Source organism: Neltuma alba, unplaced genomic scaffold, assembly GCF_004799145.2.
Source record: "Neltuma alba isolate B1F8T4 unplaced genomic scaffold, ASM479914v2 tig00003097_pilon, whole genome shotgun sequence".
Lineage (NCBI taxonomy): Eukaryota > Viridiplantae > Streptophyta > Magnoliopsida > Fabales > Fabaceae > Neltuma > Neltuma alba.
In genome coordinates, this window is record NW_021633138.1 from 7,925 (window position 1) to 33,832 (window position 25,908).

At 33.3% G+C, this 25,908-nt stretch overlaps 3 protein-coding genes and 1 pseudogene across 3 annotated transcripts; 1 reads left to right on the forward strand and 3 right to left on the reverse strand.

Annotated features, from left to right (window-relative positions):
- Positions 1-6,888: 6,888 nt before the first annotated feature.
- LOC114740278 (UDP-glycosyltransferase 74G1-like) lies at positions 6,889-9,428 on the reverse strand (annotated as a pseudogene).
- A 1,658-nt stretch (positions 9,429-11,086) lies between these two features.
- Positions 11,087-12,955, reverse strand: LOC114740280 (UDP-glycosyltransferase 74G1-like). The gene is made up of 2 exons (XM_028928398.1): positions 12,299-12,955; positions 11,087-11,952 (listed from the first exon to the last, which is right to left on the reverse strand). The coding sequence occupies exons 1-2, from the start codon at positions 12,950-12,952 to the stop codon at positions 11,230-11,232; spliced, it is 1,377 nt and encodes a 458-aa protein (XP_028784231.1). The 5' UTR covers positions 12,953-12,955; the 3' UTR covers positions 11,087-11,229.
- Positions 12,956-17,248: 4,293 nt separating this feature from the next.
- LOC114740282 (serine carboxypeptidase-like 12) lies at positions 17,249-22,378 on the forward strand. Its single transcript, XM_028928399.1, has 14 exons — positions 17,249-17,319; positions 17,407-17,552; positions 17,716-17,792; positions 18,401-18,523; positions 18,658-18,760; positions 18,915-18,952; positions 19,301-19,399; positions 19,519-19,605; positions 19,693-19,839; positions 20,416-20,487; positions 20,953-21,071; positions 21,861-21,974; positions 22,114-22,159; positions 22,295-22,378. Exons 1-14 carry the CDS (start codon positions 17,249-17,251, stop codon positions 22,376-22,378), a joined length of 1,326 nt encoding a protein of 441 aa, XP_028784232.1.
- Positions 22,379-22,836: 458 nt separating this feature from the next.
- On the reverse strand, positions 22,837-24,545 carry LOC114740284 (UDP-glycosyltransferase 74F2-like). The gene is made up of 2 exons (XM_028928400.1): positions 23,867-24,545; positions 22,837-23,621 (listed from the first exon to the last, which is right to left on the reverse strand). The coding sequence occupies exons 1-2, from the start codon at positions 24,530-24,532 to the stop codon at positions 22,848-22,850; spliced, it is 1,440 nt and encodes a 479-aa protein (XP_028784233.1). The 5' UTR covers positions 24,533-24,545; the 3' UTR covers positions 22,837-22,847.
- Between the last annotated feature and the right edge of the window lie 1,363 nt (positions 24,546-25,908).

The window sequence follows — 25,908 nt, forward strand, 5'->3', positions numbered from 1 at the left end:
TAATTTCAACGGTTGGATCATCATTTTGATCTCCGAGTTACAATTTATTAGGTACGTTTTTAACTTATATCTTTTGGATTTAGCAGATAGAGTCCTGAATAGTAAATTAGCATTTTAAAGTTCATTCACCGTTAGATTGAGCTATAATTTAGAGGATAGTATCATGATAGATAGGAAATTAAATTCAACGGTTAGATTAAGGGATTAACTTCTGTAGTGAGAATAACCTGGTTCATACTAAGTCTATTTGTCTTAAGTCCTTCGAAGATGGAATATAAGTTATAAATTTACAGTTTGTCTATTTACATTATGAATTTGATGATTCTAATAATATAATATAATAATTAAAGGATATTTAAGTAAGAAAAATTTAGGAATCGAGTCTAAATCATATATATATATGTTCTCATTCCAAACCTTAGAAAAATGTCTTTTAGGCTAGAGTTCTGAGTAAAAAATTAAAGCTTTTAGAGGAGGAGTTAGAGGCTAAAATTTTGTGAGTAGCAAACTCTAATACTATAGAGATAATATTTAAATTTTGTTTGTAGATATAAACTCTATTGTGGCATTTTCGAGGTTGGACTCTGGTTGTAGTTGACTGTTAGCTAGGAGACCAGGTAACTAAATTTCTATCTGTTGCATGCTCTAGTATGAAGTTGGTGAGCGGCTTTATAACTAATTCTATAAAAGTATATTACGTTTTGTATAAACTGTCTTGTGGGATGCTATTTTAAAAAGGATTGGCATAATTTGTATTATAAGAAATTGGTGATCATGATTATGATGTGTTATTATGAAATTCTGTAGATTATGCATATAAATGTGTCATTTTGAACCTTGTGCATCTATTTTGGGTGGGGTAAGGAGGTAATTGGAGTTATTGAGATTCATATACTTGCCACGTGGTATTAGCCTCCATACGGAGCTCTATGGTTGGCTGCTATTATTGTCCCACTAGTTCTTCGAGAGACTGCGACACCCCACTAGTTCTTCGAGGGGGGACCCATGGTCCACCGAGTGCTCTGTGGTCTTTGGCTGGTCCACATCATTCGTATGGTGAGCTTGTCAGAGTTGCCAGTTAAATGGAAAGAACTTAGCCCATGGGTCCAGTCGGCGGAAATAAGGAGGATATAAGGATGGATTTGGGTTCAGGAATTGCATATGACATGGGATATTCATTGATATTTCCATCTTTTAAATAAATGACAAGTATGTTATCTCTTTTGAAAGGTATCAATTGACTGAGATTGGTGGAAATATTTGTCTTGTATGATTATTGTGAGTTTAAATGTTAAATAAATGTTTATCAACTATTATTAGCTCTGTGTATCCCACCTGATACCTCTCTAGCCCATGCTAGGGTGTGGGATAGGTAGGGATTTAGTTACTGAGACGTTGTCTCATTCCTGTTGCTTTACCATTTTCAGGAAACAATACGTTAGCGGGATCTTCGAGGAAGACTCCTGAGGCTCAATAGCTGTAGCTGACAGTGTAGAGCTTCTGGACCTTATTTTTATGCAATCTTTTCGTATATTGCCACGCATCAGGTCTGCATTCATTTGGGACTTATTTTACCTTCTTATATTTTTATGTCGTTTGACTTAATGAACGTATTATACTTTCTATCTTTAGTTTATTTTGTTTGGACATTGGACTAGAGTGCTGGTAGTGGGCCTGAGGCCCTTAGATTGCATGTGATTGAATTATTGTGGATCCATGATGTGATAATGACAATTTTGGCAAGTTTAGTTGTGGCTAGTGTTGACTAAGATAGTCAAGTCTAAACTGCTATTATAATTTATCATTCAGAGGCGTATTGTTTTATAACCATGTTGACATGATTACAAATATAGGTTATTCTTTTCTAACCATGATAGCCTTAATTAAGGTCGAATTCTTTTCTATCATGGTTAGCCCCTTAGTGATGTGATTGTTCTTAAATAACCATGATAGGGTATGTTTACTAGTTTTAGTCCTTTCTATCATGGTTAGTTCTGGTTAGTAAGTGGTGGACGTTACACCTATTCCATACACTATCACTCACACCTTGTTCATTTCTTAACTTCCTGTACATATAAAAAAATGCTATACTTGTTGTTCACACCACCTCCCCATTTTATCTTATCATCTCCCAATTCTTCTTTTGGTGGTAAATTAGGAAGAATGTGGCTACATTTCTCTTCTGATAGAAATCTCGTTATTCTATCAAGGTTCCAACTTCCGCTTGCTGTCACCATGTCTTTAACAGCAGCATCTGCTACTTCTCTGTCCAGATTAACATTACATTTATCCATTAATTTTTAACCATCCTCAGCCCAAACATCCAAACCTAACACGCTTGCCATTCCCAATTTCCCATTGAATACTATCCTTCAGGTTTGGCCATAGTCTTACTACATTCCTCTAGATCTCTGAATCAGAGCTCTTTGCAATCCACTCATTATGCAGATCCTTCCCTCTCTCATACTTTCCCTTCAGCACCCTAGAGCATAAATTTTTAGGCTACGCAACCACTTTCCATCCAATTTTTCCAAGCAAAGCATCATTCATAACTCCCATGTCTCTAAGACCATATCCTCCCATGTTTTTTGAAGAGCACATCATGTTCCAATTTATTGCATGAATCTTCCTCCTTCCTTCCACACTATTCCATATAAAGTCCCTTTGAATTTTTTCTAACCGTTGTCTCACTCCCACAGGAATATAAGAGTGCTGCATATGGTATATGGCCATCTAACTTATTATTGACTGAACAAGGGTAATGCGACCAGTCAAGGACAAAGATTGTCTTTTCCAGGCATTCAACTTATACTGGATTTTATCTGTTAAAAACTGGAATTTACTTTTTTGGCTCCTTCCTTGAGTAATATGTGCACCCAAATATCTGCCCAAATCTTCCATCCTCCCAAAGCCAGTCATGTTGCAAATAACATTCTGCAACTCCCTATCTATATTCTTAGAGAAATAAACACTTGTTTTTTGAGCATTAATTTGCTGTCCTGATAGCTCCCAAAATTCTTCTAAAGTTTCCAAAACATTTATGTCCTGATTAACAGAGGCTTCACAAAACAACAGACAGTCATCTGTAAACATTAGATGAGATATTTTAGTACCTTTTTTCCCTAATCTCAAAGGCCTCTAGACCTTACAATTAACCCTATTATCATATGGGTTAACTTTTCCATTCCTAAGACGAACAAGTAAGGAGATAAGAGGTCTCCTTGCCTTAGTCCTCTGGTTGGTCTAAATTCCTTGTTCTTCGACCCATTCCACATTATAGCCATTAGGGCTGCACATGGGCAGGGCTGGACCCTTGCCCGATGCCCAGCCCGAAAAATGAACGGGCTGAAAAATGCAGCCCATTGCCCTGTCCTGCCCATGAAAAGCCCTAGTAAGTTCGAGCAGGGCAAATGTGGGCTGGGCAGGGCGGGCTTTCATACCCAAAAAATCAATATACTATATTATTTAACTAGTTATTTATGTTCTTCTAGATAATAAAATGTAACTTTATATTAAAATGGTAACTTGACCTTAATTTAGTTATTAGCAATTGATATATTATGAAACAACATTTTATAGTTGCTAAGAGGAGTAAACTATGAAAAACAAAAATGTTATTAGTATACTTTATTAAACTTGATTGCTTTTCTAGTTTTTAAAATTTCTTAACCAAATGTAAATATTTTTTTTCCCCACAACTCCTAGATACTCATAAGATCATGGATCAATTATACAAATTGCTAATGGTCATAATGTTTACATTAAAAAAGAGAATGGTTATACAAATCGCAGTAAATGATAACACGTTTACTTTCAAAATCATTTGAAAATAAATAAGTATAATGAATATTGAATATTAATGTAACAGAGTGTTTGATTCACGAGATAAATATGAGACAAATAAAATATATATAATAAAATTATATATATTTTTGCGGGCAGGGCCAAATGGGCAGGGCAGCATACCGTGCCCGATGCCCAGCCCAGCCCGACAATATGCCCAGCCCGAACATGCCCAGTATATCTTTTGGGCCATTTTTTTTAGGGCGGGCTGGGCATATTTTTGCTGGCTTGGGCGGGCATAGCGGGCCACTTGGCTCCTTGAACACCCCTAATAGCCATCTTCGAAGTACTTATGCATTTCAGGATCAATAAACACAGATGTTCATCAAAACCAATTTCCTCAAGAACATACTTCATGAAGTTCCAGGACATCCAATCATATGCTTTTTCTAGATCTACTTTAATTACCATATGCCCTTTCTTACCTTTCATCTTACTCATAGTATGCACCACTTCTTTTGCAATGACAATATTATCTTGTATGCTACGTTTAGAGACAAAGCTAGCTTGATAAGGTGATGCTAACTTATCCATCAGGGATTTTAATCTATTGACAATGATCTTAGATACTTCTTTATATAAAACATTTCAAAGAGATATAGGTATGAATTGACTTACCAATTCTGGATTATCCACCTTCAGAATCAACACTAAAAGCGTTTTGTTGATCTCCTCAGGCCTTGAAGGATTATGCCATAATTCTTTCTCTTATATTGTCATAATTTTACAAGAATGAGATTTGAATTTGAAAAAGATTTTTCTTTGACCAAAATTTGAAAAGGATTTCAAAACTTCGACACATGAGGATATTTTGTAAAATGTCCAAAAGATAACCCCTTATGGATTTTATTGATCCTAACAAAAATTTATCTTTAAAAATTTAGGTTTATTTCGTTTTCTTTGAATTTCTAAAAGATAACGTCTGTTAACGGAAAAAGAACTAACTTTTGAAATATATGCACAAAAAATAATTGATATTAAAATTTTAAAAACTTAATGTTTCAATAAATCATACTTTGTATGAAATTTAAGCTTTTAATGTAAGTACATTTTTTGTGGAGTTACTATAACACTTAGCAAAATAGATAACCATACAAACAGTTTGGAGGAGTTCCCATCCTAAATGGCGTCCAGATAAAAGGATTTTCTAATACGTATTCATTAATATTTTTAACTTTATGTCAAGTAGTAATGCCTGGGAGATTTTTTTTTTTGAAAAATAATATGAATTTGATATCAATTTAACATTTAATATGTTCTTTTTATGAAGACAATTTAGGATCTATTTAGAATTGTTTAGAAGTAGCTTTTTAATTGTAATTTACAAAATATGAGGTAGATATGTAAAAAAAATTTTATCTTAATTTATATAAAATATGTTTATAAATAATTTTAACCGTGACAATAAACAGAGCCTTAATACTATTCCCAATAAGAGGAGATCCACACACCCATCTCACACCTACCCCCGTTTTGGTTTCCCGGGGCGTAGAATCTGTAACTGTTTTTATAGGAGGAGGCGTGGGGTGCCACGTCAGTTAGAAGCTTTGGCTAGCATTTAATTCAAGTATATAAAATACATACAAATTACAATATTGGCTAGTTGTGAATATATACATACACATACACCTGTGTCCGCTGTAATATTTCTCAGTTCCCATGCACTGTTAGGATGCAACTTTTTTACAAATTACTACATCCATTTTTTAATATGAAAGTTATTTGAATAATTTGAGTAAATTAAAAAATTTTATTAAATAAATTATTTATAATAAATAAGTGTTGTCCAAGATATTGAAAACTGAATTGGTGATTAAACTGGTCAAGACAGTAAGTTGAGGTTTAATAGGTTAGACAGAAGTCAATCTGGGAGTCAAACCAATAAGAAATAAGAAAATAAAAAATAATTTAAATTTTTATTACCAATTTAGTTCCTTGAATCACTGATAAATTAATTATATACTTATAATTTTTTTCTAATTTTTTGTAATTTCTTTGACAAATTAAAATCATAATATCATACTTTCAAAATTACTAAATATTCATTCTAGCAAAATATCAAAATAGATATATGAATAAGTGGTCACTAGTTTCCCTTCTTTTTCCCTTCAATTTAACACTTATACAAATCCAATACATACATTTTTTTTTCCGTGGACTTGCTTTGCTGTTCTTACTTTTTCAAATCCTATTAAGATTTTACTTCTCCAATTATTTATTTGTTTGGATTCAGACAAGGGCTGATTTGAGGGTGAGTAATTAGCTTTGCTGCCAAATAGCAAGTTAACCCTTCCAGAAATACGATCAAATTTAACTCTACTCGGTTAGATGGCTATTTCAGCATATTAACTCGTCATCAATGAAGTCAAATGTAAAGAATAGGTAGCAATAGAGCAGAAGCTCTCCCTTCTGGTCCTCCCGCAGGACGGAAATAGATGCTCTGTGCATGTTTACAAGAAGCAATGGAAGACACAACAGAAAAATTATGCTGTGGCAAGTCCTCCATTGGATCCATATTTTTTTTCCTTTTACGAGTGAACTGGATCCATATATTTAAAGGGGAGACAAAAAAAAAAATACTACTCCTCCGGTCCTTAATATAAGACCCATTAACTAATTTGATTAGATTAAGGAAGTTAGGTAAGTTAATTAATTACAAGAAAAGTGACACATTTTTCCTAAAACACCATAATCATCTTTCTTAATACCCCATCTCCCTCTTCTACTTGATTATGGTTGAGAGACTATCCATAGGGGTAATTTAGAGAAAATTGATAAATATGATAAATGAGTCTTATATTTAGGACCAAAACTAACTTAAAAATTGGGTCCTATATTAAAGACCGGAGGAGTATTGCTTTCAGAAGTGACATCATTTCAAGACTTTACCTGGATACATATAAAGTTGAATATACATATTTTTATTTTATCAACAAAAGCGTGAGAAGGTGCCATTAAGAAAGAGAGAGAATGTAACAGTCTCTCGTGTTCTGATCTTTCTGAACTGTGGCATATTGCTGCACCAGCGCATTTTTGAATTAACGTCTAACCAGCACAGCAAATCTGATATGCCAATGTAAAAGGTGTGTGTATATGAGCTACATGAAGTTTAGCACACTGATGCTGGGAAATCTTAGCCACAAATTCTGCAATATTTTGATCAGAACTTCCTCCCTTATCAATAAAATTCCCAATCAAATTCTTCCATTTGTTGGCATTGTCCTTCATCTCTTTTCCCTTTTCACTTTCCATAACTTGCTTTATGCAATTTTTCACCATTTCTCGTCTAAGAATCCCTTTCTCGTCCAATGGAGCTCTGAATCCCATTTTCCGAACATCTACAATAATATTCTTCGAGTTAGTGCTCTGATCACTCCAGTTTGGTACTCCAATCATTGGAACTCCTAAGCTCAAAGCTTCCAAGGTAGAATTCCACCCACAATGAGTCACAAAGCATCCCACAGACTCATGTGACAATACTCTTACTTGAGGACACCATGTCACTATCAAACCCTTCTCAGAGGCAATTTCTAGAATGTTCTTTGGTAGCTTAGCCTCTTCAGATTCCCTAACCACCCACAAGAAATAAGTGTCAGTATCTATCAAACCCCATGCTAGTTCCTGCATTTGTTCCTCACGAAGGGATGCTATACTTCCAAAGGAGAAATATACAACTGTTCATTGAGGCTTTGTATCATTGTTGGGTTTGAACAAGTTTATATCATAAGCATCATCGTCTTGGATCCTCTTGTCCAAAAACAGTGATGGCAGAGTTGGTCCTATCGTCCTCAATGGCCACATCTCTCTCATCCAATCAGCAACCTGACAGCTTTTGATGATTAGTTATGTAAAAACATATTGTTTGGAAAATATATTAAGGTGCATCTAACACCTTCAAATATTTTTTCATGTGCAATCAGCACTCTAAAATATTTTGTAGTGTATCCAGCATCTCAAAATATTTTTTAAGGGCCCCCGGCACCTGGAAATATTTTTTTTATCTTGGTGCTGAATGCACCAAAAAATATTTTTAGGTGCGTCTATAAAAAAAATATTTTGAGATGCTGGATGCACAAAAAAATACTTTACTTTGCTGGACACACCTAAAAAAATATTTTAAGATACTGGATGCATCGCAAAATACTTTAGGGTACTGGATGTAACTGAAAAAATATTTCGAGGTGCTAGATGCATGTTAACCCAATAATATATGACCACAAAGCACAGTTTCGAAGCAAGCATCCAGAAATTGGTCAAAAATATTTTGTACGGAAGTTTTATAAAACAAAATGAAGCATGGGTCTGGACACTTCAAAAAGTGCTTTTGAGCTTTACGAGGCACAATTCATCTCGCACATTTATATTTATACTATGCAAAATTACTTTTAAAAAGGAAAATAACAAAAAAAGGGGTTAAAAATTACTAAATCCTAAATCAAATTTGGTGATAACACTTTAGTTGAAATTGATAGCACTAAATTTGTTAATAACAACAAATTTTTATTAACAATCCCTATTTGACATTTAGTAATTTTCAGTTTTTCTTCAAATATCATTTTTCTCTTTTAAAAAGTATTTTTTCATAAATTAAAATAAATTTTTTCATATATTTACTTCGTATATCGTAAAATCATTTTTAAAACCATGATTTTTAGTTCTACTCAAACACTCCCTTAGAATAAGATGGTCTAAATAAGCCAAAAAGGAACTAAAACACGGAAGAAAATTACGAAAGTTGAAATTCTTGTAGAGCCTCCTTCGATTTCCTATGAAAGGAGCCAAAAAAATCTGAGGAGACGAAAAAAGGAGCGTAAGTGAATTTGACCACACGAAATACTCGCTGGGATGAGTACTTTAGATTCATTCCTCATGTAGCATGCCAGGAGTCCAATATCAGAGCAAATTAAAAATATAATTTCTCATATAAACGCATATCTCATGCTCCAGTTCATAAATAGTGTTGGCAAGGACCCAATCTGCTTTTCCAATGTTGGAAAAATGCTCAACAAGATAGTCCCAGAAAAATGAGTACATCCCATATTGAGCAAATAAAAACGATGGCAAATCTGAAGGTTCAAGTTCTGGTAAGTGAGGAAGCAAAATTTTGCTCTCCTTGATCGGAGGTTTCAAAGTCCCTTGATGAAGATGGAAGTAAATGATATTAACAGTACAAGACTGAGTCATAAACGCAGCACCAATAAGGCCAAATTTCTTGGCCACATCAAGAACCCATGGAAGGAAAGTATCATAAATCACACAATCTACAGGGAAGCTCCTTTTTGAGAGCTTGTCAAGAACTTCACATAGGGTCTAAGATCCTACCTCCCGAAAGCGTTTTATATAAGCTTCACCACTTTCTGCTGCTTTTCTTCCTCCTTCATCATAGCTATCTGAGATGGTTTCGAAAGCTATGGAAGATTTAGAAGTGGGTTGGATGGTAATGGTTTTCCAGGAAGAACGAGGGATAACAAATGTTGCCTTCACTTCATGGTGTTGTAAGCGCTTGGAGAACTGAAGCATTGGGTGACATGGCCTTGTAACGGATGTGGCACTAGAAGGCAGCGAGCCTTCCACTGCTTCTCCATTAATGTCTCTCGTGCTCAGATCATTTCTCATTTCCTTTTATATGGCCTGCAATCAAAGGACACACTAATTCGCCTATTCACACACTTCAATTAATTCATTAGACTTAAAAAAATTGTAGTTACCTCCTCCTCATCATCATTATTATATTATTAATAAAACTACAAGCTTGCGTTTAAAAAAATTTACGGGGTGGTAGTTAATGTTGATTGGGCTAAAAATCCGACCAATGATTCGGGGTCTATGTATAATTTTATTTGATTTTATTTAACCAATGAATGAAATATGTCACCACTTAAAACGGGCGACTTTATAAACATGACGCGCACTTAGAAAAATTTTAGTAGCTCAAATTTGATATCATTTTAGTTTAAAATTTCAGATATTAAAATTGAAATGAGGTCAAATTTTAAAAACAAAAAACTATTGATTTTAAATTTTAGGGACTAGATTAAAATGATATCAAATTGTAGGGATTAAAAATGTTATTAATCTAACAAAGAGTTGGTCTAGCAATGTAAAAGTCCACTAGAGTTCTTTGGGTCCTGAGTTTGAGTTCCAGAGGAGTCACCTTTATAAGAAAGAGAAGTCATGAATCTTAAACCAGATTAGTGAGATGATAATATAAAAAACATGATACCGATGACTCCTCACCGGGTGTTAGACAACAGAGTAACGTGTCTAGATAAGATCGAAGGAATTAAAATAATAAAAAAAATAGTGTCCAGCCCCAAATTATTTATCTTGGGGCGGGGCAGTGACAGACGCAATTGCAGACAAATTAATTTAGCGTAGGTGGTAATTATATTTTCTGACCAAAAGATTCCTTTCCTATTCAAATATGGAGGCATTGCCCATGCATGGAGCATAAATTAATTATTTGGTTAAATTATAGAAGTTGAAATTGCACTCAAGATCCTCATCTTAATTTTTAGGTGTACTTGGCATCCTAATTTTTTTAATAATAGAAACTTTGATCATTCACATTTATTCTCATTTTGTTTTTGGTCTTTTAAGTTTTAAAACATAAATTTCGGTTCTTCAAGTTTTTTTTATTTAAAATACCGGTCCCTATAATATAATAAAAATTTGAATTATTTTACCCCTTCAGGAACCAAAACTTATGGTTTAAAATTTGAGGGACTAAAATCAAAATGAGGACAAACTTAAAGAATAAAAAAATTATATTAACCTTTTTTTTAATAATCGAATTTTACTTATGATCTGTTCAATTTGATGCAATCTCACAAATTCTTCGGTTTTATGATTTCATTGTAATTTGGTTACTTCATATAAAAGTTGTTAATGATTTGATAATGGGAACGTAAAAGTTGTTAATTTTAACTGTTAAAATGAATAAAAGGAAAATGATGATTTCAAATAAATAAAGAAAGGATGAGATTGCACTAAATTTAAAAGATCAAAGATAAAATTGTACTACTAAACAAATTAAGATATGGTACTTTGCCCACTAAAAATAAAGGAGGCAACAAATGGACGCGTATCTAAGACACATCGGATGGATTTGGAACAACGTAAGTACTTGCTTGTTCATGTCTAAGATAAAGGCAAATGAATAAACAGATAGAGAGGCCTTTTAGCACAAAAATGATTCTCTTTGTCGTCCTTTTACAGATTTGGTCTCAACCCGCCATGGCTTGATCCGCTTCAACGGTGGAGTTTCATCCTGGCTTCCATGGCCTCCTTCCTTTGATATGCCAACATAAGAAGTGTTTATATGAGCCGCATGAAATTTCAAATCTTTCATTCAGACTCAACTATAGCTAAAGATCACGAAGCTCACTAGTGCTGAGAAATCTTAGCCACAAATTCTGCAAGATTTTGATCAGAACTTCCTCCCTCATCAACAGAATTCCCAATCAAATTCTTCCATTTCATGGCATTGTTCTTCATTTCTTTTCCCTTTTCACTTTCCATTACTTCCTTTATGCAATTTTTCAACATTTCTCGTCTAAGAATCCCTTTCTGGTCCATTGGAGCTCTAATTCCCACTTTCCAAACATCCACAATGTCCTTCAAATTAGTGGTTTGATCACTCCAGTTTGGTACCCCTATCATAGGAACTCCTAAACTCAGAGCTTCTAAGGCAGAATTCCACCCACAGTGGGTAACAAAGCATCCCACAGCCTTGTGTGACAGTACTCTCAGTTGGGGACACCATCTAACTATCAAACCCTTCTCTGAAGCAATTTCTAGAATGTTCTTTGGGAGCTTAGCCTCTTCAGATTCCCTAACAACCCACAAGAAATAAGTGTCAGTATCTATTAAACCCAATGCTAGTTCCTGCATTTGTTCCTCACTAAGAGATGCTATACTTCCAAAGGAGACATATAAAACTGTTGATTTAGGCTTATCATGAAGCCATTCTAAGCAAAGATCATTGTTGGATTTGAATATGTTTATATCATAGTCATCATCATCTTGGATCCTCTTGTCTAAGAACATGGATGGCAGAGTTGGTCCTATTGTCCTCAAAGGCCACATCTTTCTCATCCAATCCACCACCTGAGAGCTTTTAATTATCAGTTCCATAGAGAAGTACTAGCCTTGTAAATAAATAAGCCCACAAATTATAGTTGTGAAAGAAGCATCTAGAAATTGGTCAACATATATTGGCGTAGGGAAGCCTTACCACATGATGGATTGTGCCAAAAAGAACTAAAACAGCAACAATAACAAGCACTGTTTCATTAGGTGGGGTTGGCCAGAAAAGAACTAAAACACAATAAAATTAGGGATCTGGAAATTCTTGCAAAATCCCACCAATTCAAACCAAAAGTTCAATATGAAAGCTAACAATTTCACAAATAAATGATTCTATATATGCCTGAAGACCTGCATATTCACATACCTGATGCTCCAGTTCATAAACAGAGTTGGAGAGGACCCAGTCTGCTTTTCCAATGTTGGAAAAATGTTCAACAAGATAGTCCCAAAAGAACGAGTACATTCCATATTGAAGATATAAAAAAGATGGCAAATCTGAAGGCTCAAGTTCTGGCAGGTGAGGAAGCAGAATTTTACTCTCCTTGACCGGAAGTTCCAAAGTCCCTTGATGAAGATGGAAGAAAAGGCTATTAACAGTACAAGATTGAGTCATAAACGCAGCACCAATAAGCCCAAATTTCTTGGCCACATCAAGAACCCATGGAAGGAAAGTATCATAGATGACACAATTTACAGGAGGGAGGCCATTGTTGGAAGGCTTGTCTAGAAGTTCTGATAGGGTTTGAGATCCTACCTTCCGAAAACGTTCTACATAAGCTTCACCACTCTCTGCTGCCTTTCTTCCTCCTTCATCATAGCCATCTGAGATGGTTTCGAAAGCTATGGAGGATTTAAAGGTGGATTGATTGGTAATGGTTTTCCAGAAAGAACGAGGGATAACAAATGTTGCTTTCACTTTGTGGTGTTGTAAGCGCTTGGAGAACTGAAGCATTGGGTTGACATGGCCTTGAGATGGATGAGGCACTAGAAGGCAGTGAGCTTTCCATTGCTTCGCCATTAATTTCTCTCGCGCCCAGCTAGCTGGTTATTTGACTTATTTCTCGTCTCCTACTCTCCTTTATATCATGTAGCCTGGATTCAAACTTCAAAGGACACGTTATTGTTTTGCTTTAGTTCTATGGACACGTCGATGCATAAAAGAGAATGCCATTTAAAAATGATGCACTAATGGGAATCAATTTTTGTTTTTAAAATTAAAAAACAAGCACTAACATATAAAAAATATAGACGGAATCAGGTTTGTAATTTTTTTAATTTTCAGAACAAAGATCATTGACAGTACGAATCAAATCTAATGGATGTTTTTGACAACGTTGAACACGTAGAGTAAGGCCCACAAAACGACCACATGTGGCCTTTAAAGGATATTTTTTGTTTTTTAAAATATTCATGGATGAGTACCTGGCATTTTAAAACTCAATATTCTTTTAACATTTCGGTTATTATGAATTATCGATTTTTTAAATTTTATAATTTATAATAAATATTTGGTGGAGACTCACGGCTCACATTTTTAGGTTACCTGGTGGTCAATTTGGACACTACCCGGCGACAAATTCTTGTGTTAGTTCAAAGTTTTTGTTTTTCTACCACCCTGTTTTTAGTATTTATTTATATGAGATCGTATAATAGAGATAAGTTTTGGACAAAAAAAAAAGTATAATAGAGATAAGAGACAAATGTGGGGATTGAGCCCAATTTATTGGTTTCTTTTTTAATTTTCTAAGAAACTTGTTTATAAGTGCTGTTATTAATAGTATTGTAGAACTTGTTAATTGCGTCATTGAAGTTGTAAAGATACTATTTTTTTGAATTTTCTTGAAGAGTTGTTATTAATTGCTATACTGAACTTGTTAGTAGTATCAAAAAACTTGTTAATTGCATTACTGAAGTTGTAAAATTCCCAAAAAAATAGTTGTCCGCTGCTAGAGTTCCTGGTCCTTGGCCAACTACAGGAACTTCGGTGACAGTGGCCCACCTAAACTTCAGCAGCCGCCACTGGCATTAGAGCTGCAACGACCGACTGGTCATTAAGTGCACCTTAAGTGCACTTGACATGTTTTCTTAAAGAAAAGGAAAAAATTACACATAGGTCCTAAATAACACAATTTATTAATCTAAGGTCTCATAAAATCTCAAAATGAATAAGAAGTCCCATGGGACCTGAAAATAATACATTCTAAATAAAAAATTACGTCATTATTCCTATTCCGACTGACAAGTTCATGGTGTGAATTAACAAGTTCATGGAGTAATAAAAAGCTATTGACAAGTGAGGGAATATTAGTTGATAGGGGTGTGCATGGACCAGACTGGATCGGATTTGTTATCAACTCGAAGTCTAGTCCAGTAAAGACCTCGGCTGAAAAAGACAGTCCAAGATCTGGTCAGTCCAATACCAACCTGAGGTCAAGTTGGACTGGACTTGGTCCTTTGGATTGCCTAGACTCCAAGACCTAAATTTAATTTTTTTTAAAATTTTTTTCTTCAATAGGAGGCAAGATTGTAACTTACTATATAAAATTTTGTACATATTTTAATCAAAAGTTCATCAAATTTGATCATGCCCTTTCAATTTCCCTATAATGTCATATTTTATTAATTAGTCCTCATTAATATAGATCTTATATTGTAGAAAATATATACACATGTTCATTACTTAGAAAGTTAATAGATAAATCTTGATTATTTCAATAGACAAAAAACTAATATAGAAAAATTAAATCAAATTAAAATTATATAAATAATAATTAAAAAAACTGGGCTAGACTAGACTGAACTAACTGGTTTGAGAGGCCAGTCCCTAGTCTAGTCCAGCCCGATGAGACCAGTCCGGTTCAGTCTGGTCTAGTCTTGTTTTGGGCTAATTTTTTTGGATCGGACTGGAGCGGGTTTGCTCGGATTGGAGTGGACCATACCAGACCATCGGGTTTTTGCACAGCCCTATTAGTTGACAACTAAATTGAATAATATAATCTTTACCTAAGATCAAATTATTACAAAAGAGTATTATATAATAATTTTAAGCTAAAATCATGTATGACCAAAGCATACATATTAATATTAGATGAAATGATAGGTTTATATCATAAATTTGTTGCAAATAGCCATTATCAAGCTTATGAGTATAGATTAACAAGTTGATAGAAAGCTATTGACAAGTTAGGGAGTGTGAGTCCATAGCTAAATTTATCGAATAATATACCATATATATAAGATCAAATTATAACAAAAGAATATGAGAATTTTTCCTAATTTCGTCTTATGTGGAGGTTATATTATCCTATAAATTTACTTGCGAACTCACACTCCCTCACTTGCCAATAGCTATCCATCGACTTGTTAATTCGTACCCATAAGATTGTTAATGGTTGTCCATAACAAAATTATGATATAAACTTATCATTCCGTCAAATATTAGTGTGGATGCTTTGGTCATACATGATTTCATTTCAGCTTAAATTATTATATAATACTGTTTTATTATAATTTGATTTTATATGAAGATTATATTATTCAATTAATTTAGTTGTCAATTGACACCCCCTACTTATCGATAGTTTCCTATTGACTTATTAATCCACACTCATAAGCTTGTTAATTGAAACAGGAACAATGACAAAATTTTTATTTAGAATATCTTACTCTCAGGTCTCATGAGACTTCCTATGCATTTTAAGATTTCAAGGGACTTTAAATTAATAAATTATGTTATTTAGGACCTATATGTAATTTTTTCACAAAAAAAGATAATGCGGTCATTTCATCAAATTTGTAAATATCAATTTACTCACTTATATGCTGAAATTTTACTTATTTAAATGATTACTTTGAAATTTAGAAATTTTTTTAATTTTTCCTAATTAACTTATAACTTCGCATTTCAAAAAATTTTGAAGTAAGTACTTGAAGTGATGTCAGTTAAACTACCTTCCGGATCAATGGTTCAGCGTTATATATTCAAATCTGACTATAAAATTTAATTAATTAATTTGTAAAAATTAAGAAAGTTGAATAAATTATTTTAAAGTATTATATTTATTATTTTTAAATTAATTTAATTGATCTATAAATTAATATATAATTTAATGACACATACAAATATTTTAAAAAGATCATGTATATTTTAATAAATTAATTTTTTAATTTTCTCAATATTTCTGAATTAGTCAATTGAGTGTTTAAAATAACTTATAAGCATTTTTTAATATAATTTACGTACTATGTAATAAGGATACAAAAAATTTGTCTCAATTTATGTAATGCGGTCATGGACTTCTTTATCTCTTTATACTTGTATTCACTGGTTCTTAGATCTATATTTCCTTAGCTCCATATCTAGTTGGCTTCCAGCTCCTCCCTTGTGTTAATCTCGACGTGAAAACTCAATCAGAAGATGAACAGTACCCAACTAGTCTTGTTGGCCACCAACACAAGAAGAAGCTCCAGTTGGCGAACTCTCCCTTTTCCAGCGTGATGAAGACGATGATTAGTGCCCCCAAAATCATCTTAAAAGCACGATTTCATAAGCTATAATGAGTAGGAGAATCTTACTTCTTCAATCAGTTTAAAAATCACAGCTTTTGGTTATAATTGAGATTGAACAAAAACTAAACCAAACATAGACCAATCATAATTATACCTTTAAAAGCTACTTGACCAGTTCTCAGGTGCTCATGCAAACAGAGCCAATATGATTTCAAAGAGGGCTTTAAATGCACAACTTTATTCAACATGATCAAAGGTTAGAAAAAAAGCATCATTTTATTAAAATACGTAAATGCCATTGCCTTGTTTTTCTAGATGGGCGACGACAACGATGACCCCTCACGATATACGAGAGAAGAAAGTATCAAGTCTACATAAGATCCAAAACCAGTTGAGTAAAGAATTTCAAGTTGATTTTGGTATTGATGAGTAAATTTTGATATTTATTTAGTGTCCAGCCAAAAATTACTCATCCCGGGTCGGGGGAGTGACACTGTGACAGATATAAATAAGAACAAATTAATTTTGCGTAGGTCAGAATTGAATTTTCTGACATGTTATGTTCCCCATGCAAGGAGCAGAAATTACTTATTTCGATAAATTAAAAAAAAAAGGAGGCAACAAAAAATACTGTGCGTACTCGCTTGTTCAAGCCTCTGATAATAGACTCAAAAGGCAAAGGGAAAAACAGATAGAGAGGCCTTTCAGCACACAAATGGCGAGGCTGATTAGCTCAAACCACAGTGCGTCTATCACAAAAATGCTTCTCTTTGTTGTCCTCTTACAGATTTGGTGTCGACCCGCCATGGCTTCGGCTGCAACAGTAGAGTTTCTTCCTGGCTTCCATGGATCCCTTCCTTTCCAGCTTGAAACTGGGTATGTGTCTCATTTGTTCATCGATCTCTAATGATTTATCAGCTTCATTCATTAAATGAAGGAGATATTGATTTTGTATTTGGCCAGGTATGTGGGAGTTGGGGAAGGAGAAGAAGTGCAAGTTTTCTATTATTTTATTAAGTCAGAGAACAATCCTGAAGAAGATCCTCTCCTTCTTTGGCAATCTGGGGGTCCTGGTTGCTCTAGCTTCGTTGGACTTGTAAATGAAATAGGTAAGCCATCTTCATCCTCTTCAAGTTTAATCTTCGCGGGTGTCCTTTATTCATCTAAATAATGATCATTCATATAAATTGGGTTATTGATCTGAAGTCCTTTAATTTTGTTTTCCCACAAAATGATCGGTAATGATTGTTTTCCCATTTGTTTGTTATTTAGGTCCGCTTGCATTTATAAACCAACAATACAATGGGAGCTTGCCTAGCTTAGTCTTGAGGTCTCAATCATGGACTAAGGTTTGAATTCTATGTCATGGATTAATTCCTAATTAACTTGCTTTTAGTTAATTTGGAGGCAACAAGCATATATGTTGATTTTGATTTGATTTTGTCTATATTTTCATGATGTGTAGGTTTTATAGGGCCAATCTGGCTTCCTTTGTATTTTTTCCCTGAAAAAAGCTAATACTAAATAATGTGACATGATAACTCATTAAAACAGATTTTTCTTTTTTAAAATATTCTTGACACAAGATTGGATTAAAAATCTACAGTTTGAATATGCAGTAGCAATATTTATATGCTATTCTGCATCTTAATATAGGATGTAATTATTGAGTTGATCTTATTTCTTAATATAAGACATATTTCTCATATTTATAAATTTTTCTAAATTACTTTTATTAATATTCTCTCAACCATAATCAAATAGGAGAGTGAGAGAGATATTACAAAAGATGATTATAGAATTCAAGAAAAAACTTGTATTTCTTATAATTAACTAACACATCTAACTTTCTTAATTTGAACAAGTTAGTTAAATAGGTCTTATATTAAAAATCGAAAGAGTATTATGTAACAACTAATTGATTTTATGTGTACAAACGCTTTTACTTGATCTGCAGGTAAGTAGTATTATCTTTGTAGATTTACCTATTGGATCAGGCTTCACTTACACCAAAGCAAAAGGAGTTGTTGGGCAGAGTGATTGGATCCTAATTCATCATGCCCACCAATTCTTGAGGAAGGTACATTAATTCAACATATATTATCATCAAACATGAACAATGACATGATTAACTTCTTGACGTACGTTCTATGAAATTATATGATATAAATAATGTTCAAATAATCTGTAACATCAATTAATTTTGATTCGTAGTGGCTGATCAATCATCCGGAATACCTGTCACATAAAGTTTATCCAGCTGGTGACTCCTATGCTGGCATTCTTATCCCAGCCTTGTTTCAAGAAATTTCACACGGTACAATTAATACTATCCCTGGTTCTTAATGCAAGATTTAGTTTGTAGTTCAACAAACTAAATCTTATATTAAAAATAAGGACTATGTATTCATGTGGCCATGCATATACGTTAACATGATAACCTAATGGTTCATTACCTATGCTTGTTTCAGCCAATGAAAATGGGGTTCAGCCACAGATAAATATCCAGGTTTCAAATCATAGTTCTCTCTATTTCTTGTTCTAAATTAAAGACAAGGTTATAAATTTCAAGAGTTAAAGGACATATAGCTCCCATTTAGTAAGAAGTATTGAAATTGATATGTAGGGATTGAGATTGAGATTGAGAAAATCTATTGAAAGAGTATTTAACATAAAGAATGGCTTGTTACATGAGATTGGACAAACCCATGGTATTTTCCAATCTCACGTACACGAGTTTATCCAATCCCATGTAACAAGCAATTACTTATGCTAAACACCTTTTCGATAATTTTTATTTTTAATATTTCATATCAAACAGGACCACACAGTAGTCTCAAACTTGTGTCACGTATAGGGATACATACTGGGGAATCCAGTGACAACTAAACTTGAAATAAATTATGCAATCCCTTTTGCTCACGGAATGGGACTCATCTCGGATGAACTCTACGAGGTAAATATATATATCATAGTGCGCAAGTTATATTTGATGTAGCTAGGTAGATGTTCTTAAAATGATTATTTCTGAAGAAGAATAACATATCTGAGTTATTATTGATTCCACAAGAACAGTCATTACAGCAGAACTGTAGAGGAAATTACCAAAACATAGATCCCAGAAACTTGTTATGTGTCAGAGATTTCCAGTCATTCCAAGAGGTAATATATATAATTAACCAACTATTGAACTAATATTTTAAACAAAATTGGGTTAGTTTCAGTTGTTCGGTTTCTGTTCGGTTTCAGTTAACTGCAGAAGTGGATCATGCTCAGATTTTGGAACCAGCCTTTTGCGGTTATGATTTAAACTCGATGCCTCAAGGAAGAACTATTTTGAAGAGATCTCTAACTCAGAAAGTGAAGGCCAGTGACTATACCGCATCAAGATGTCGGGTAATTAATATTATTCCTAATGGTTATATTCATTTGGTGGACTTACTTTGTTATTGTTATCTTCTGAATTTATACACCTCCATCCGCTAGCAACTTTGTGTGCGAAGATCAAAATTCGGTTAATTACCTTAGCTAAGCCAAATAAATAATTGGCCTCTTTTATAACCTTAAGCTCGAGGAACACACACATATATTTATATAGGGTTAAATACCTTGAAAGCGTCAACGAAGAAGCACCTAGCACCTAGAAGTTCTTCTTTGCTCTCGTTTATCTGGGGAAGTTTGTTTCATTGCGTTTTTACCCTGAACGGTCACCTACCGTAGGTTTCAATGTTGAAGGCACGAGTCAAATTATATAATTTGACGATCAAACTTAAAGGTACATACCAGCCCGGGCATATTTGCTATGGCAATAAACTTTTAGGACATATAAAAACAAAAGAGAGAAAAAATTTTCAGGTGTTAAGTGCCTCTTTCTGGATACTTTTGGGTATTTAAACACCTTTACCCATCTATATTTATTGATGTCTACTAATCTCTGTGGTTGTTCAACATTATTGCCGATGTTTTTCACAGAGATACGAGTATCTTGAAGCCCAATATTGGGCCAATAATGATGACGTTCGCAAAGCACTCCATGTTCGAAAGGTTTGGCCGAGTATATTATTATAACCTTCTAAATTCTAATATTTAATTAAAAACAAACATTTCAGACCAGAAAAAAAAAATAACAACAAACATATATACTCCTCTGTTCTTAATATAAGACCCATTTAACTAATTTGATTAGATTAAGAAAGTTAGGTAAGTTAGTTGATTATAAAAAATATAAAATATTTTTCCTAAAACACTATAATAATCTTTCTTAATACCCCTTTCCCTCTTCTGCTTGATTATAGTTGAGTAAATATCCATAAGGGCAATTTAGAGAAAATTAATAAATATGAGAAATGGGTTTTATATTTAGGATCAAAACCAACTCAACAATTGAGTTCTATATTAAGGACCGGACGAGTATATATACATACATATATATATATATATATATATAAGCCTGATAAACTTTTATTTTTTCTTTGGTATCGTTTTTATTGACTGATCTTATTGTTGCAGGGGACTGTAGGACATTGGGAGCGTTGTCGTAATATTACAACGTATAAGTCTGATATCAATAGCAGCTTTCATTTTCACGTAAATCTCAGTGCAAAAGGCTATCGTTCTTTAATATACAGGTAATTCACGTTTAATTTATTACATTCTAGCTCCTGTCTTAATTTGCATTACAAAATGAATTTTATATTTATGATCAGAAAATAATACTATTCCGATCCTTAATATAAGACTTATTTAACTAATTTGATTAAATTAAGAAAGTTAGGTAAGTCAGTTAATTATAAGAAATACGACATGTTTTTTCCGAAGCACTATAATCATCTTTCTTAATATTCTTTCTCCTTCTTCTACTTGATTATGATTGAGGAAGTATCCATAAGGGTAATTTAAAAAAAATTGATAAGTATGAGAAATAGGTTTTATATTTAAAACCAAAATCAACTCAACAATTAAATCTTATATTAAGAACTAGAGGAGTATATCATTTTTTTCTTCTGCACAAAATATTGAGCGTCCCTATTCTATATATCTTTTTCATTCCATTTCATTTCTTCTTTCAGTTTTATTGTCTTGAAAACAGAATTTTACTTGTGTGTGCATATGTAGTAAAGAATTGTGTTGCTTTTCAATTATCTACGGAAAAAAAAATAGAATTACTGACAGAATTTAGCAATGAAAATTAACAAAAAATTATCGCTAACATTTAGTGGTGAAATTAGTGACAGAATGAAATTCTGTATGACTACTATGTCACTAATTTAGAGACGAAAAAAATTTCATTTCTAATCTATCAGTATATTTAGTGATGAAATAATTTTCTGTGACTAATAAACTGTTTTTTTTTTTAGTGATGACTGATTATAAAAACTTACATATAATTGGTTGTTTATATATATACACACACACAGTGGGGATCATGACATGATAGTTTCTTTCTTATCAACACAAGCATGGATCAGATCTTTGAATTATTCCAATGTTCATGACTGGAGGCCTTGGCATGTCAATGGCCAGGTTGCTGGGTATGTTGATTTCCATGTCAATTTCTCTCTAACTTTCAACACTCAGAAAACTGCTTATTTTCTTAATCTTTCAACACACACACACACACACCCACCTTTCAAGTTAATTGCTTTGCGATCAAATTATTTTTTGCAATAGGTACACGAGGACGTACTCCAATCGAATGACATTTGCAACTGTCAAGGTATGAAATATGTACTTTTTTAGTTTTAATTAAATACCAAAACACCATTATTGACACTATTTTTTACCCTAGGAGAAAGAAAAGTGAAGGGAAAATAGTGATTTGGGGGAATAATAATAATGATAATAATTGCAGGGTGCCGGACATACAGTTCCAGAGTTCAAACCTGAAGAAAGTCTTGCCATGTTCAAGAGATGGATAGCTAACGAGAATCTCTAGCAATACTGATATCTTGTGATGTTTGTAGTATGTCCCATCTTTTCCCAAAATAATTATAATAAATCACAAGTCTCTGTTCTTGTTGAACTTCTATTTCTTGCATGACTAAATCTTGAAAATTGACATTTACGCCCCAAGAATTTAATTCACTGATGCAGAAAAAGCTTTTAACGTCAATTAAAAGTATCTTTTAACACTGGTTTTACAACCGATGTAAAGAATATTGATTTTCTAATAGAAAATCATTATTCCAGAACCGGCATAAAAGTTTTGTTAAAAAAATAATCATGATCAATCTTTTAATAATTTTGGTTGTTACAAAGGATCAAAATCAGTTGAAACATTTTCATTCAGACAAGAGTGATAGCTTAATAGATGCATTTAATTAAAGCTGCAAGTAATGGATATCTAAAATGAAACTAATATTTGCAGGTGATCTTTTTCAATACAACTTTTTAACTTTCGGGGCCTAAATGTCATTTCTCGTATTTTCTCTAAGCACATCATATGCTCCCTCAGGTCTTTCAGAAATCATAGTGATGAATTCTTCAATATTTTTATCTGAACTTCCCCCTTCCTCCATTGAACTCTTGACCACGCTCATCCATTTGATGGCATTATTCTTCATCTCTTTCCCTTTTTCACTTCCCATTACTTCCTTTATGCAGTTTTTCACCGTTTCTCGTCTAAGAATTCCTTTCTCATCCACGAGAGCTCTGATTCCCACTTTCCAAACATCCACAATATACTTCAAATTCGTGGTTTGATCAGTCCATTGCGGGAATCCGATCATAGGAACTCCCGAGCTCAGAGCTTCTAAGGTAGAATTCCACCCACAGTGGGTAACAAAGCATCCGACAGCTTCATGTGACAGTACTTTTAGTTGAGGACACCATGTCAATATCAGACCCTTATCTGCAGAAACTATTTCTCGTATGTTGTTTGGGAGCTTGACTTGTTCAGATTCCCTAACAACCCACAAGAAATAATTCTCAGTTTGTATCAAACCCCAAGCTATTTCCTCCATCTGATCCTTACTAAGATTTGCTAAACTTCCGAAGGAGACATAAATTACTGATGCTTTAGGTTTATGATGAAGCCAGTTCATGCAAAGATCAGTGTCGGGCTTGAACATGCTGATACCATAGTCCTGGTCGTCTTGGATCTTCTTGTCCAAGAACATGGATGGCACTGTTGGTCCTATTGTCTTCACTGGCCACATCCTCCTCATCAAATCAACGGCCTGGCCAAAAGCTTTCATTTATCAATCTCTATGGTTGAATTAGAAGGGCAATTACTAACAATCTCAGATACATAAGCAGGATTAAACTCGATCCCCTTTCGCCAAAAACAGAAACACAATTTTCAAAACAGAGATTTTTTTTTTAAGGCCACAATTGAAAACCAAGGCAGATATCAAACAAACTAAGCTAATAATTCTACCAATTAATAGCTCTACTATATATATGCATTTAAACTCATACATACCTCGGGCTCCAGTTCGTAAACAGTGTTTGCAAGCAAGCAATCAGCTTTTCCAATATTGTTAAAAGGATCAACCAGTACGTCCCAGAAGAACGGGTACATCCCATATTGCAGAAACAAGAAGGATGGCAGATCCGAAGGCTCAAGTTCTGGTAATCCAGGAAGCAAAATCTTACTCTCCTTATTATCATCAATGGGAAGTTTCAGAATCCCTTGATGAAGATGGAAGTAAATGGTTTTAACAAAACAAGGTTGGGTAAAAAACGAAGCAGCAAGAAGGCCAAACTTCTTAGCCACATCAAGAACCCAAGGAAGGAAGCTGTTATAAATAACACAATCCACAGGCAAATTACTGTCCAAGAGCTTGTGAAGAAGCTCAGATAGAGTGATTGGTCCTACTTGCCTGAAGCGTTCTTGATAAGCCTTTGACTTCATAACCTGGTGATCGGCTCCTTCGTCGTAGCCATCAGAGATGGTCTCAAGAACTATGGAATCAGAGATGGTGGGTTCAGTAACAGAGGCTTGTTTCCAGAAAGAACGAGTGGTGACGAAAGTGACCTTCACTTTGTGGTACTCCAATCTCTTGCAGAATTGAAGCATTGGGTTGATATGGCCTTGTGCAGGATAGCACACAAGTAGGCAGTGAGCCTTCTGCTGCTTCGACGCCATTGTTGATGCTCAAGATTTCCGTATCCGGTTTGATTTTGGGCATGTTTGGATTGGCGTTGGAAACGGCAAAATATCTTGAAAATACTGAAAATGAGATTGCCAATTGAATTGAATAAAAAATATTGTTTGGTTGGCTTAACCTTTTCAACTAATTTCTGATCTTTAATTTTATTTGAACTCAACAGAAAAAAATATAACTAACTTTTCAAGCGGTAATTTTAAACAGTAATCATTAAAAATAAATATTTCAAATTTACCCTCACATTTTTCTTTCTATCTCATCTCCTTTATTTACATAATAAGCTTTTTATTTATCAGGCATAATAAGTTTTTATTCAGACCAAATAAATTTTAATTTATAGTTATGTTTGTCCATTATATATATTTAATTAATTATCTACGATGTATTTTCAAATTTATCTACAATGGGTTTTTAAATTTTTCTCCGTAACAAATTTTTTTATTTTATAATTTCAAAAATAAATTATTTATATTTTATCATAATAATTTTATTTATTTTTTAAATTATTATCACATTAAAAACATAAAATTTTAAACATTATTATTCAATAAAATCTATATCTTTTTCAGTTATTTTATAACTAAACTAATTTTTTTATTAATCATTCAAACAATTTTTAATTTTTTAACTGATTTTTTAAAAACACCTACCTAAATATATCTTCAATTACAAAAATTAATTAGAGTAAAAGTCATACTTTTTGACGGTGGGTTAATTCTAGGCAATTGGATCATGTGGGAGTACAGTGCATGTGGATAAGAAAGTGCGACCTGTGGCCCTTTCAGTTTGTCAGGTTTATGGACAGGGTATCGTCATTATCATGGTCTGGCCAAAAGTCTCTTTTCTTTTTTTAAGAGTTATCAATTGCGGAATCGTAAGGTGTTTAGATTGGTTTTTTTAAAAATAATTTTTTATCATAAAATAAATGAGTGAAAGTAGTTTTGTTTCTATTTATATGAAAATATTTTTTTATAAATGTTATTTTAAAACCAAACTAAATTTTAATATTAGTTAGCTTCTCAATTTTTTTAAAAAAGCTACAAATATTAATTAAAATAGTTACAAACAGGAATCTTAATTTGCAGTGGAGAACACAATTCTTGTATATATTGCAATTTAATTTATATTTGAGTAGAAACTAAATTATATTTTAAAAGTAATTTTGTAATATATTAAGTAAATATATAAGAAAAATTTTATTTTAAAATAAATTTGAAAGATCTACGCGGGCACCTCTTATTCCCAACGTTTTTCGTCTAAGAATCTCTTTTCCCTCCATGAGAGTTCAAAGTCCCCCTTTTCAAACATCCCCAATATATTTTTTATTTGATTTTATGTGAACAATGAATAAAAT

Bases quoted from the DNA above. Each gene is read 5' to 3' on its own strand.
- LOC114740280 (XM_028928398.1), bottom strand. From the start codon at position 12,952: ATGGCGAAGCAATGGAAAGCTCACTGCCTTCTAGTGCCTCATCCATCT. The intron at 11,953-12,298 runs GTATGTGAATAT...AAAAGCTCTCAG, and splicing joins TTTATGAACTGGAGCATCAG to GTGGTGGATTGGATGAGAAA.
- LOC114740282 (XM_028928399.1), top strand. From the start codon at position 17,249: ATGGCTTCGGCTGCAACAGTAGAGTTTCTTCCTGGCTTCCATGGATCC. The intron at 18,953-19,300 runs GTTTCAAATCAT...TGTCACGTATAG, and splicing joins AGCCACAGATAAATATCCAG to GGATACATACTGGGGAATCC. The intron at 21,072-21,860 runs GTAATTCACGTT...ACACACACACAG, and splicing joins TATCGTTCTTTAATATACAG to TGGGGATCATGACATGATAG.
- LOC114740284 (XM_028928400.1), bottom strand. From the start codon at position 24,532: ATGGCGTCGAAGCAGCAGAAGGCTCACTGCCTACTTGTGTGCTATCCT. The intron at 23,622-23,866 runs GTATGTATGAGT...GCTTTTGGCCAG, and splicing joins TTTACGAACTGGAGCCCGAG to GCCGTTGATTTGATGAGGAG.